A 14,651-nucleotide genomic window follows, 5' to 3' on the forward strand; every position below is an offset into this window, starting at 1 on the left:
GTGGACCAGTTGGGCCTTGTTCCTTGCTGCATGACTCCATGAGTGGAAATCAGCAGATATGATGCATTTAGGCTTTCAGACCTCAATAAGGTGTCATACAAAGGACAATTCTAACTCTGAGAGAGATTATCGGTGATGTACACGTAAGGATTAAGGATTGATTTATGGACAAAAAGGACAGTAGGAACAGGCGCGTCACTTTAAAGTCAGGAGGCTGTAATATGCGGGATACAGTAGGATGCAGTTCACAATTTATGTTATTGAGTTGGATGAAGCAGCAAAAGTGTCCCAATTTCATTAATGAAAGTGGGTTATAAGAAGGAAGCAAAGAGGCCTTAAGAGAGTATAGACAGGATAAATAAATGTTTAAGTACCTTGTTACCTACTTAGTAAAATAAGTATTAATAACTGAATTGGGATTTATTAGCCATTTGCACAAATTTGGATCGGTTTTTTTTCCGAAACATTGGAGGCTGATGAACCTAATATCAAATTATAAAATGCATAGAGTGGGTAGAGAGTTGAGAGATAACTGAAAAGTAACCAAAGAGTAGGCTTGATCATGCTGATTGATTCCCAAATGAGTCCAAAGGGAAACACAGATAGCGGATATTAGTGTATCACACCTGAGACTGGACACATCTGCAATCAAATGCAGAAACCCAAGATGAGCTAAGTCAGATGTGCATACATTTGACTAACTGCTCCATCGCCAGACTTTCAGGAATGGAGGGATGGCTTGCTGAGGTTAAAGCTGCAGAAGCACAAACCTTTGCTTTATGCAAGGTGGGGCTGGCATGTGAATGCGGTAATCCGTCACAGTAATCAAACATTTAAATCCTCATCAAAAGGAAGGATTGATTTATTTTACTTCATTTTAATGTTTTTAATTATTTTTGATGTATCACCAACCCTAGTGCCCACATGTGTGTATTTATACCCTTGCTGTTGCTATGCTCTTATGTCGTTTTGCTCAGCCCCTTCCTGATGCACAATGGATAGAAACATAGACATAGAAACATAGAAATTAGGTGCAGGAGTAGGCCATTCGGCCCTTCGAGCCTGCACCGCCATTCAATATGATCATGGCTGATCATCCAACTCAGTATCCCGTACCTGCCTTCTCTCCATACCCTCTGATCCCCTTAGCCACAAGGGCCACATCTAACTCCCTCTTAAATATAGCCAATGAACTGGCCTCGACTACCCTCTGTGGTAGAGAGTTCCAGAGATTCACCACTCTCTGTGTGAAAAAAGTTATTCTCATCTCGGTTTTAAAGGATTTCCCCCTTATCCTTAAGCTGTGACCCCTTGTCCTGGACTTCCCCAACATCGGGAGCAATCTTCCTGCATCTAGCCTGTCCAACCCCTTAAGAATTTTATAAGTTTCTATAAGATCCCCTCTCAATCTCCTAAATTCTAGAGAGTATAAACCAAGTCTATCCAGTCTTTCTTCATAAGACAGTCCTGACATCCCAGGAATCAGTCTGGTGAACCTTCTCTGCACTCCCTCTAGGGCAATAATGTCCTTCCTCAGATTTGGAGACCAAAACTGTACGCAATACTCCAGGTGTGGTCTCACCAAGACCCTGTACAACTGCAGTAGAACGTCCCTGCTCCTATACTCAAATCCTTTTGCTATGAAAGCTAACATACCATTCGCTTTCTTCACTGCCTGCTGCACCTGCATGCCTACTTTCAATGACTGGTGTGCCATGACACCCAGGTCTCGCTGCATCTCCCCTTTTCCTAGTCGGCCACCATTTAGATAATAGTCTGCTTTCCTGTTTTTGTCACCAAAATGGATAACCTCACATTTATCCACATTATACTGCATCTGCCAAACATTTGCCCACTCACCCAGCCTATCCAAGTCACTTTGCAGTCTCCTAGCATCCTCCTCACAGCTAACACTGCCCCCCAGCTTAGTGTCATCCGCAAACTTGGAGATATTGCCTTCAATTCCCTCATCCAGATCATTAATATATATTGTAAATAGCTGGGGTCCCAGCACTGAGCCTTGCGGTACCCCACTAGTCACTGCCTGCCATTGTGAAAAGGACCCGTTTACTCTTACTCTTTGCTTCCTGTTTGCCAGCCAGTTCTCTATCCACATCAATACTGAACCCCCAATGCCGTGTGCTTTAAGTTTGTATACTAATCTCTTATGTGGGACCTTGTCGAAAGCCTTCTGGAAGTCCAGATACACCACATCCACTGATTCTCCCCTATCCACGCTACTAGTTACATCCTCGAAAAATTCTATAAGATTCGTCAGACATGATTTACCTTTTGTAAATCCATGCTGACTTTGTCCAATGATTTCACCACTTTCCAAATGTGCTGCTATCCCATCTTTAATAACTGACTCTAGTAGTTTCCCCACTACCGATGTTAGACTAACTGGTCTGTAATTCCCCGTTTTCTCTCTCCCTCCCTTCTTAAAAAGTGGGGTTACGTTTGCTACCCGCCAATCCTCAGGAACTACTCCAGAATCTAAAGAGTTTTGAAAGATTATTACTAATGCATCCACTATTTCTGGAGCTATTGACTTTTTCACCACCCTGCACTGTTGCCTCGTCCTTTCTGTTTAACTTTCTAAATATCCTCTCACCAGAACCGTCCCTAGTTTAAAGCCTTATCCACAATCATGATCATTCTATCTAATAGCCCATTCCCAGTAAAGCCCATTCAAATTAAGCAGCTATCTCCTTCCCTAATATTGGTGCCAGTGCACAATGAATTGAATCCCACATAGTCCGCACCAGTCTTTGAGCCATGCATTCAGGTTTTTAATCTTATTGAGTTTGTATCAATTTGCATTTGGCTTAGTCTAATCCAAGATCTTTACCTTTATGTTCTGCTTTTTAAATTTGGACCCAAGCTGCTTACACTACATCAGCAGAACCATCCTTTTACTCCTATCTCAGTCATTGATTTCTGGATCGAATTTGGCAAGTGGATCTTTCTTATTCCACTCCAAATTTCTGACCAGTTATAAGGAGATATCATTGATTCTGGCACCATACAGGCCTTCAGCACTCGTGCATAACTGCAGAGAACAGAATCTATTCCCCGAACTGTACCATGCCCTATCACTACTGTATTTCTGAACAAGTGCAAGATGCGATTCTTCTCCAGTGCTACATTCAAGATCCCCATATCTACTTCACTTACAGTCTTGCCATCTTTTTCCTTTTGACTTATCATTTATTTTATCACAAGGTTGTGGCTGTCTCTTGGAACAACACATCCCAGTTACTTTTCTGCTGTCCTGATGCTTTTCAGTGACCAAATGCCAGAATCTAGATAAACAACTCTGAGGCACCATTCCTCAAGCTACAGATTGGTTTCCAGGGAACTTGATGTGTAATCAGTTCTCACATATTGCAGCTACAACACATTGCTTTTCTTGTACTGTTCCATGTTATTTATTTGAGCTTTTTAAATATATAACTGCGCCTTTTTCCTTGACTCACTCAAATTCACTATTCATATATATATTATGGTTAAGTATGATGTGCTTTAGCAGAACATTGTTGCTTCTGGCTCAAATGCTAGAAACTAGGACTTACGTGGAGAAAACCAGATCGGTCCTGATAAAAGTACTTTCTTTTGGATGGATGATGTAGCATATAAAGTGGTCACCATTAATCCATAAGAAAATACGTTAGCCAGAGGGAATGTGGAATGTGGAACATTGCACTGTACAGAGCAATGAAGACAAACAGCGTTAATGTACCCGAGAGAGAAATAAATAGATTAACATGCTGATGTATGTAAATGAAGACCAGTAGAAAGAGACTGATGGAATGAAAACATGGGCTGAGAAGACTTGAACACCATGGTGCTTCAATTTCTTCAAGTTCTATTCTGCATTATGAAGCTGTTGAGGTACAGTAATTCAGTAATGTTCTACTTTGCAGACTAGGGAAACAGCAGCTGAACCTGTAGTGTTAAGATTCTTGTTTGTTTGCCTCTTTCCAGCCTGCTTCTGTGAAAACATTTTTCGAGAGGTGCTTTGTGGGACTGATGAAGAATCATTCGATGGCAAAGGCTACTTTTCATGTCAGGAACCTTGTGCGAAGTAAGTAGATTGTACTTTTTTTCAATAATGGACAATAGGTGCAGGAGTAGGCCATTCGGCCCTTCGAGCCAGTACCGCCATTCACTGTGATCATGGCTAATCAGTATCCCGTTCCTGCCTTCTCCCCATATCCCTTGACTCCGCTATCTTTAAGAGCTCTATCTGACTCTAACTTTAATAATTTAATGTAGGGGATTTTTCTGAGGCAATGCTTACAATGAATCAAGGAATGTGTTGTTTTATAATGAGGGTTTGAAAGTAGAAGTCATTTCTACCACTGTAGCGAGGATTTTTCGGACTGTTTCTTCCTTCTTCAAGCTCAAGCCTAAGTATGTCCTTGTTCTTATCTTTTTCTCCCTTCTAAATAATTCTTGTTCACCTTTTCTTTATCTGACTCTTACTTGTCTGCTGCCAACTGCATCCCCTCTCTGTGTCTCTCACACCAGAGATCTGCAAATATCTAAATACCCTTTAGATATTTATGCAGCTCCCTTTTGACAGCTAACCTTTTCCCAGAACATTTTCATCCCATTCAAACAGGCCCTACTACAGTTAGCAGTTTTTACTTCAGAGTGAACTGTATTCTTTGGCATAGCTATTTTAAACCTTAAGGTATTATGGTTGCTCACTACTGGGTGTTCCTGCATTGATGCTTGCTCAGTTTAGCCTGGCTCTTTTTAAAATCAAGTCTAACATTGTTACTTTCCTCATTGGGCCAAAATATTACTGCTGTGTACTCTAAAGCTTTTACACTTCCCCATACTCCTGAAAATGTGCACCTCGATATCCTTCCTGCCTGTTGCTGGTTCATAAAACTTTCCCAGTGCCATAACCTTTTCTTTTTAATTCCAAACAGATTTTCTGCATGATTTTTCCAGCACATCATCCCTTACTTTTTGACACTATAGTATTCTCCTCAATCAACATTGCCACTGTTATCTATTTTCTTCTTTTCCTATCTTGTCTGAATACTTTGTATCCAAGAATATTTAGAACCTAACTGTGCCCATTTTTACCATGTCTGTTATAGACACTGTAATTCATTCCCAAGTAGTTAATTGCACCAACCTTTTTAATATGCTTCTTTCAATTGTGTTGTCACAGCATATCTTTGACTGTCTTGTACTCTCTCTCGATCTGCTTCTACCCCAAAACCTTGTTTCTTGTTCTGCAGCATTTTGTTGCTCTTGATTTATACTTTTTTTGCTGACTTCCTCTGCCCCATCTCCTGTCATGTTAGTTTAAATCTACTTCGTGGTGTCAATGAACCTTCCTCCATGGGCATTAATCCCAGCTCCATTAGATCCGTACTGCTCTTGCCTACCCGAGAACATGGCATCTTTGAAATCTAAAGTTATCCCTCATCTATCTGTATTTTCTTTTTATTGCTCTACACACTCGCATGTTTGATACCAACGTGGATTACAATTTATTGCTGTTTACTCTCCAACTCCAGGATTTTCTGCAATTGCATTGTAAAATTCTTTGAACCTGGTGCTAAGGAAGCAATATGCCATCATAAATTATTTCTGCAACTACATAAACTCCGTGTAATGCTCTTCGCTCGGTCTACATTACTTTAATCAGTAATCCGAACTACATAGGGTTTGAAATCAAGGTGCTCTCAGGATTCTTATCCCCTTACGCAGTATCAAAATGTCACACTCCATCTCACCTATATTCTTGAAAAATACTCAACCTCATGGAGGTACAGTAGTGACTCCAGCTGTTGCTCAGTCTCAGCATAAGCTCATCCAGCTGAAGTTTTTCCCAGCAATCAAATATTATCAAACTAATTCAATAAATAAAGGATATTCTTTAAATATTAATTGATTATACATGCATGAATCTTGAGCAAAACACAAAGAGCTGGAGTAACTCAACTAACCAGGCAACATCCGTGGTGGGAATGGACAGGCGACATTTCGGGTTGGGTCTGAACAAGAGTCCAGACCCGAAACATCATCTGTCCATTCCCTCCACAGATGCTATGTGACCTGCTGAGTTACCCCAGAACATTATATGTTAGTTACTATTTGATTATCATGTGTTGTAATCAAATTATCTTGTGTAACAATTACTTTTTAAATTCTCCATCTCCTTACTTAAACCAAATTCCTATTTAACCACCAGATCTCTGTTTCTTGCTCTCCTTTATTAGCCCTTGAACCTAACTGGAAAAAGTTGGAAATCATATCAATTTTAGGTTGCAGTGAAGAGGAACGGGTGAAAAGAACAAATTAATATCTATAGTAAGCTGCATAGTTAAATGTCTTCCTTAAGGAAAGAATTGTGACTTCTAAAATTAGTTTTGGTTAACACTCAGCTAAAACAAAAAGGGTAAAATGAAGCCATTGTGGGTGATAAAGTTTTAATAAAAGACACAGACATTCTGTTCAGCTTCACTATTCATCAGCACCAACTCGGGTTTAGGTTTATTAATATTACATGCACCAAAGTACAGTGGAAATCTTGTTTTACGTTCTATCCAAACAGATCATATAATACTATACATAAATAGAATCGTCATACTCGAGTATAATAGATGGAACAAGGGGAAGATAAGTTCTCGGCATTGTAGTGCATCAGTTCCATAGACAAAGTCCAATGTCCGCAATGGGGTAGATATGAATCGGACAGTACCCTAGCTTATGGAAGGACCGTTCAGAAGCCTGATAACAGAGGGGAAGAAGCTGTTCTTGAGTCTGGTGATGTGTGCTTTCAAGTTTCTGTATCATCTGTAGGATGGGAGTATCATCTGTAGGATGGGAGTAGTGAGAAGAAGGAATGATTAGGGTGGAGAAGGGTCTCGACCTGAAGCGTCACCCATTCCTTCTCTCCAGAGATGCTGCCTGACCCACTGAGTTACTCCAGCATTTTGTGTCTACCTTGGGTAGGACAAGTCTTTGATTATGTTTGGTTGCTGTTCCAAAGTAGTGTGAAGTGTAGATGGAGTCAATGGTGGGAAGTCTGGTCTGTGATGGAATCTACAACACTGTAATTTTGTGAGGTCTTGGGCAGTTCCCCAACCAGGATGTTATGCAACCTGACAAGTATGCTTTCTGTGGTGCTTCTGTAGAATGTTTGTAAGATTCATTGGAGACATGCGTTATATAGACAGAAAATGCTGCAGTAATTCAGTGGGTACAGGCAAGGTCTGTGCATAGAAGGAATGGGTGTCTTTTTGGGTCGAGACCCTGTTTCTAGCAATGTTACAAAATTTTGAGATTTTAAAAATCAAGTCTGTAATTTATCCCATCAGATAAAGCATAAAAATAAGTTTAATTTGACACCTAATTCACTTTCATATCTCAAGTATTTAAAAAGTTATGGCCATTTTCATACTCGGAAATGAGCATCTTGTTCCCTATTGATTTTCTATGGACATAACAAAAAAGTTGTGATCGTGAACAGTCAAAAGCCCATAACTTTCTTAAAAATTAAGAGAACTGAATGAAATTTTCAGTTATCATAGATTGAAGCATTCTGAAACAAATATAAAATAATCTTACTTGGATGACCTGAAATTAAAGCATATAATTAGTTAGTTACCTAATTGTAGCTAATTTCAGACTTCAATTACTAGATCTAAACATCTATCCATTTCTTAATAAATTATTAACATTTTTAAATAGCCTAAATGTCCAAATAATATTCACAAATAATTCACAATAAAACATGATTTTTAAATCTCATTTACATTAATTTATAGACCAAATGGAAGGAATTCAGTGTTCAATTGCTGTAAATAAATGCCCATTTAAATCAGCTTTCTAGTGGGTCCCTGTGGAACGCGCTGGTTTAGAACGTTCACATTGCGGTAGATTTGTGCCCCAAATGCCCAGAAAAATACTGCGCGATATAATGGGGCCAAATTGAGCTACTCGCAATATTAAATTTTGTATAAAGGGATCTTTAGAAGCCCTTTTTAATGTAAAAATATACAACCTAACTTCTGCTATTTGCTTTATGAGACTCTGCGGTTGCTGGCGGTCGCGGGTTTAGAGATTGATTTTTAAACTACTATAACTATTATACGAGGCCTTTAAACCTAATAATAGCTTTTGCGACGGGGTCTTCCAGCGATTTTTCGTTAATAATTAACTAGGCTGAACATCTTCGATTTGAACAGCCTAGAGAAAATCGCGTTTTAAACCCGCCCCCCTCTAAACGGCGCCAAAATCGCGCACACCCGCAACGGCAGATTTTCAAAGACGCTTCAGGTAGGCTTTGCAACATACCTACTGTTTCAGACCATCTGAAGAAGAAGTCTTCTGTCAGGTCTGAATAAGGGCCTCGACCTGTAACGTCACCCATTCCTTCTATCCAGAGATGCTACCTGTTCCGCTGAGTTACTCCAGCGCTTTGTGTCTACCCATCTATCATCCCTGGAGAACATGGATAGTTTGCATAACTCCTCTTCAGACTGGTTGGGGGGGGGGGGTTGTGAATAAGAAAGCTGAGAGAGAGGAGGGGCAGGACAGAGCATGGCTGGTAATAGGTGAACATAGGGTGGTCCATGACAGTTCGTTGGTGATATTAGCAGCAAGGAACATGAAGCTCTCAACCATTTCTGCATCAGCATCATTTATGCTGATTGGAGCATGTACTCCACCACACTTCCTAAGGTCGATAACTAGCTCAATTTTTCTGACATTGAAGGAGGGTGTTGTTCTGGAATCATGTTATTAAGTTCTCTAACTCCTTCCTATACTCGGTCACATCATTGTTTATAATTCGACCCACCACAGTGATGTCTTCTGCAAACGTCTGGATGGCGTTTTGGCCGCACAGTCATGTGTGTATAGGGAGCATGGTGGGGGATTGAGAACGCATCCTTATGGGATATTATTGTGGAGAAGGTGTTGTCACCTATCCTTACTGATTGTGGTCTGTGGATCTGAAAGTTGATCCAATGTCAACGGGGGTGGTGGGGGGGGGGGAAACGGCGGTGCTGATTCCTAAATCCAGGAGTATGGTGATGAGTTTGGATGGGATTATGGTGTTGAGGGCGGAACTTTAGTCGATAAATGGGAGTCTAGCGTAAGAGTCTTTGTTGATTAGGTGTTCCAAAGATGAGCCTAGGGCCATGGAGATGGCATTCGCTGTGGTCCTGTTGTGATGGTAAGCAAATCGCAGTGGATCAAGGCTGGCTGTGAGGCTGGAGTTAATGCGCACACTCACCAGACTCAACCCTCCTCATGATGGTGGATGTTGGAGCCACTGGGCAGTCATCATTTAACACCTTATTTTGCTTTGTAGCCCATTATGGCGTGCAAACCTTGCCGTAATCTAGGGGTATCTGTGTCTATTCCTCCAGACTCCAGCTTGGTTTAGAATTCCTCTGCATCCTTAATAGCTCCCCAAAGGTAACAGATAGATTTTTTATATCCCTCGGGATCATTTGATTTGAATGGTGCAGATTTGAACTTCACCTGTGAGTGGACCTCAAGTTTCATGTATGTTTTTCAGTTGGGGAGCACACGTATCTTCCTCTTAGGTATGCAGTGCTGATGAAGTGTGAGACCAATGGCAAATTCATCTAGGTTAGCTGCTGAATCCTTGAATACGGAGACCAGTCCACCAACTCAAACCATTTGTCATTTGGTTTGTCGGACCAGCACTGCTCAACTTTCTGTACCCGATCCTCCCACTTCAGTTTCTACTGGTAAACAAGGAAACGAAGCACTGTCAGGTGATCAGATTTACGCAGTCTGGGAATGGCGTATTATGCATTGATAACATTTTACTCTTGAGCTCCACCTTGACAAAGGCATTCAAACCTCTCCCTTTTCTTCAACTTATTTGAATTCTAACTTTGACCATGTCTTATGACCTGAGTTGCTAAACTCTCTCTCTCTCTCTCTCTCTCTCTCCACATAAAGTCCACGGCTTGAGTATTTCCAGATATTTCTGTTTTGATTTTGGTGATAAGTGCCATTTGCACATCTTCGTCATTGTAATTACTCTTGAGATGAAAAACATTCCAATGTAATTTTTCAAAATTATTTTATGTCTTCACAATTTTGTGAAATGTTATCTACCAAGTTTACTTGCATGTGCCATGTTGTTATTAGAAAAGGTGATTAGATTAATGATTTGAAAAGTTTTCAGTTTGTCACACTTTATTACCACAAATGCAGGTTTCATGCACTAATCCTGCAGATTATGTGCTGAAGGTTTTACATTTCTATTGTTCTAATTTATGTTCATAATGTATGTGGCCTATCATTGTGATTATCAGTATTGAAGATAGTATCAGACTGGTATATTCTGTTAACATGACTGTTGCAATTCTTGCACCCCCCTATTTTACCTTGAAACATTTTCATGGATTCTAAACATGTTCACTTTCTTAGGATGCTCACCTGTGGAAACCATAATTGTCTCCAGTTCTGCCATCCATCTGCATGTCAGCTCTGTCCTCGCTTGCCAAACCAGGTGCACAGTTGTCCTTGTGGGCAAACCCCTTTATCCAAGCTTTTAGAACTTGGTTACCCTGAACGTAGGAACTGCATCGAACTAATGCCATCATGTGGGAAGACTTGTTGCAAACCCCTGCCCTGCCGTTCTGATGGTGAGGAGAATAGATTATTTTTAGTTATGTTCTACTGCATTTCGTTGTCTCTGTACTATACACTGACAATGACAATTAAAGTTGAATCTGAATCTGAAATATATTTAAAATACGATTTAAATCTTAATTATTAAAGTTTATTAATTAAAGATTTTTTACTTTCACCTTTTCACGATTCAATATCTTGACGAATCTATGTACAGTTTACTCTCAGCCATCTGGCTTCCATAGGAATAGGGTTGTGCTGGTAGCCTGAATACTGCAATTCTGTATTTTAATCCTATACAGGGTTAATGTAAATAGACAATAGGTGCAGGGGTAGGCCATTCGGCCCTTCGAGCCAGCACCGCCATTCAATGTGATCATGGCTGATCATCCCCAAACAGTTCCCCGTTCCTGCCTCCCCCCCCCCCCCCCCCCCCCCCCCCCCCCCTTATCCCCTGACTCCGCTATCTTTAAGAGCCCTATCTAGCTCTCTTGAAAGTATCCAGAGAACCGGCCTCCACCGTCCTCTGAGGCAGAGAATTCCACAGACTTACAACTCTCTGTGAGAAAAAGTGTTTCCTCGTCTCCGCTCTAAATGGCTTACTCCTTATTCTTAAACTGTGGCCCCTGGTTCTGGACTCCCCCAACATGGGGAACATGTTTCCTGCCTCTAGCGTGTCCAAACCCTTAACAATCTTATATGTTTCAATAAGATCCCCTCTCAACCTTCTAACTCCAGAGTGTACAAGCCCAGCTGTTCCATTCTCTCCGCATATTACAAAAATACAACAAAAATAAATCAAATGAATGACTATACTATACCCACCATCACATGCCAAATTTTTAAAGAGGATGTTTCTGCTAACAAGCCTACAACTCCACTGTCCTTCTGTACAAAACATAAATGAACTAAAAATGTATTTTCACACTTTTATATAACACATGAAATAAAATACACAGTTATTATGGTTTATGCAGAGCCTACCTTGGGCTAGGCTACCATTCAAACTATAATCACTTAACCCTGAACATCAAAAGGGCAGACTGCCACTGAAAGTATAATCACTTATTCCTGAACAAAAGGGCAGTATAATTTATTAGCCAATTCAGGTGCTCATTAGAAGCAGTCATCCAAGTAAATGTGGCCAAATTGTGAACTTTCTACACATTGACAGGATCTGATGCAGTTCATTAACAGTCTTAAGCAAACATTATTTTGAATGTATTTGGCATATGGCAGTTGCATTCTATGACATTCAGAAAATGAAGGGTCTGCTTCTCGGCTACAAGGAGTTGTGACTTGGTGACTACCCTCAGACTAATTTTCCCTTCATCGTAGCGAAGATATATCAGCCTTGTGCTGAAAAGATCAATCTGGGAGATCAGAACTAGCATACCATCATTCGATTTATTTTCTGAATATAATGCTTCCTCTCTGTTATTCGGGTGAATGCTTAACCACAGACATTGCGAAATGAGGCTTCATGTAGAAATTAATACATTGTTTTTACTTGAAATCTAGATGTAATTCATACCTGTAGTGATCTGTGCCATGAAGGTGAATGTGGACCATGTGCAGGAACTTCAAACATTAATTGTCGGTGTGGGTTTAAGAAAAAGGTCAGTAAAAGCATAGATGTGTAATGTAATGTATCAATTTAAATTTATTTGCATCATTAGCAATACTAAGGCACTTATGGAATTGAATATTAAATCTGTATAATATTGTTAATTTTGGTGAATGACCTGCAGGAGATGCAGGAAGATTCAAGATCAGCTGCAGTGTGTCACATTAAATTACTGAAATTAACAGAATTATAGATGGTAAATAGTTCTAATAAACTGTCTAAACCAAAAAAACATTAAATTGCCACCAATTAAATTAGCATTACTGTCCATTATAACATCAGATTTGCTATTAATCTCCAACTTTGGTTTAAGGTTTGGGACTAAAAATAACTTGAATATTAGTTGCTCATGATCTTGCAGTTAGCCTGCATAGTTCAATAAAAATAATTTTGAATCAATATTAAGATTTCAGCTTGAGTAATGATTGGTCATCTTCTCCATAGGATGTTCCTTGTGCCAATATCACTAAGGAAGGTAAGCTCTGGGATGTCTAAAGCTTTTCTTTGTTTCATGTGTCTTTTAATTTGGATAAAAAGATGTTCGAAACTTGCCATTTTTTTAATTTAAAGTTATTTAAAATGGGATGAATGGACGTTTGTATTTTAAATTTATCTTTCTCAAACTGATATATTGACAGCAAAGTGATGTAGTAAGTATCGTTGCTGCCTCACTGCACCGGAGACACAGGTTCAATCCTGACCTCTGCTTCTGTCTGTGTAGAGTTTACACGTTCTCCCTGTGCTTTTCTTCCTATGTCCCAAAGATGTGTGGGTTGATAGACTACAAAAATGTCACTAGGATGTGGATAAATAGAATCTGAAGGGAGTTAATGAGAATATGGGAGTAATCGTTTTAAAAACTGGGATTAATGTAGCATTGGTGTAAATGGATGGGCACTGGTTAGTGTGGACTATACAAGACAATGAGTCTATTTCCATGCTGTCGGTCTCAATGACTTTATGAATGTGATTTTCAGATGAACCAAGTGTCTTCCAGAGCTATTATGAAATTGTTCATGTAAAAGTGCTCATGGCAGTTGAATTACATTTCCTCCATCCAGTCCCTCTGAGCAGAGTTTTATAGTATAAAGATTAATTTTGAAAGTTTTGTTCATGCCATCCAGTAAATGTTTAATTAAGGATTTATTGTGGAGAACTGAAAGAATGTACTAATCGCTTTGTATCCATGGATAACGGGATAGAGTATAGGCTTCATGATAGAAGGCAGAACTTAGTGATGGAAGGCCTGTGGCCAGTGGTGTGCCTCGGGGGTCGGTGGTGCGCCCATTGCTGTTTGTCAACAATTTTGGTGAAAATGTACAAGGCATGATTAATAAGTTTGCAGATAGTACAAAAATAGGTGATTTCATAGGCAGTGAAGATGGTTATCAAAAATTACAGCAAGATTTTGACCAGCTGGCCAAGTGTGGCAGGAAAATGTTAATGAAGTTTAAGTCATACAAGTGTGAAGGGTTGCATTTTGGAAGTCAAACTAGGATAGGACTTTCACAGTGAACAGCATGACCCTGGGGAATGTTGTAGAGCAGCGGGATCTACAAATACATGTACATAGTTCCCTGAAAGTGGTGTCACAGGTAGATAGATGAAGAATGTTTTTGACACTCAGGGAACTGAGTGTAGAAGTTAGGACGTTATGTTAAAGTTGGTGAAGCCGCACTGGGAGTATTGTGATGTCACCCTACCGTAGGAAAGATGCCATCAAGGTGGAAAGGATGCAGAGAATAATATTGAAGATGTGTTGCCAGGACTTGTGGGTCAGATCTACAGGTCGGAACGCAGGAGGTTGAGGGGTTTAAGGTGAGAGGAGAACATTTTAATAGGAACCCGAGGGACAACATTTTCAATGAGTTGCCAGAGCAAGAAGTTTAGGCAAATATAGTAAGAACATTTAAAAGACATTTGGACAGATACATGTGGGTAAATGGGACTAGTCTAGTTGAGGCATCTTGATCAGTGTGGATGAGTTTGGTCGAAGAGATTTTGTCTTTACTGTATGATTCAATTACTTAACTTCAAGCTTGCATGCACTGTAACTTGTGTTATTTTTACCCCACAACCAACTTCCAAGCAATGCCGCCTAGCTTGGACCTTGCAAGATTTATGAATAGGAAGATTTTGGATAGCTATGGGCAATTACAGGCAAATGGGACTAGCTCAGTATGCCAACTTGGTCGGCATGGATAAGATGGCCTGAAGGGTCTGTTTCCATGCTGTCTTGTTCTATGACTGGTGTAAGCGGAATTACAGAAATGAACTCCACTTACAGAGCAGGCATCATCACACATTGAGTTTCCATTATTATGTTCACTGATTATGATCTGATGTAAATGTAATGGATATTGGGGGGTTTCTT

The 14,651-nt window shown here is 40.0% G+C and overlaps 1 protein-coding gene across 2 annotated transcripts in view; it reads left to right on the forward strand.

Annotated features, from left to right (window-relative positions):
* The window catches only part of nfx1 (nuclear transcription factor, X-box binding 1), a 52,657-nt gene that overhangs the window by 15,707 nt on the left and 22,299 nt on the right, over positions 1 to 14,651 (forward strand). For both annotated transcript variants that reach the window (XM_033042877.1, XM_033042883.1), the window contains exons 8-11: positions 3,988 to 4,087; positions 10,447 to 10,664; positions 12,172 to 12,269; positions 12,722 to 12,752. In XM_033042877.1, coding sequence (XP_032898768.1) covers positions 3,988 to 4,087; positions 10,447 to 10,664; positions 12,172 to 12,269; positions 12,722 to 12,752 — 447 coding nt within the window. The remainder of the gene's footprint in view (positions 1 to 3,987; positions 4,088 to 10,446; positions 10,665 to 12,171; positions 12,270 to 12,721; positions 12,753 to 14,651) is intronic.

The sequence above is a fragment of the Amblyraja radiata genome, chromosome 2 (genome assembly GCF_010909765.2).
Source record: "Amblyraja radiata isolate CabotCenter1 chromosome 2, sAmbRad1.1.pri, whole genome shotgun sequence".
Lineage (NCBI taxonomy): Eukaryota > Metazoa > Chordata > Chondrichthyes > Rajiformes > Rajidae > Amblyraja > Amblyraja radiata.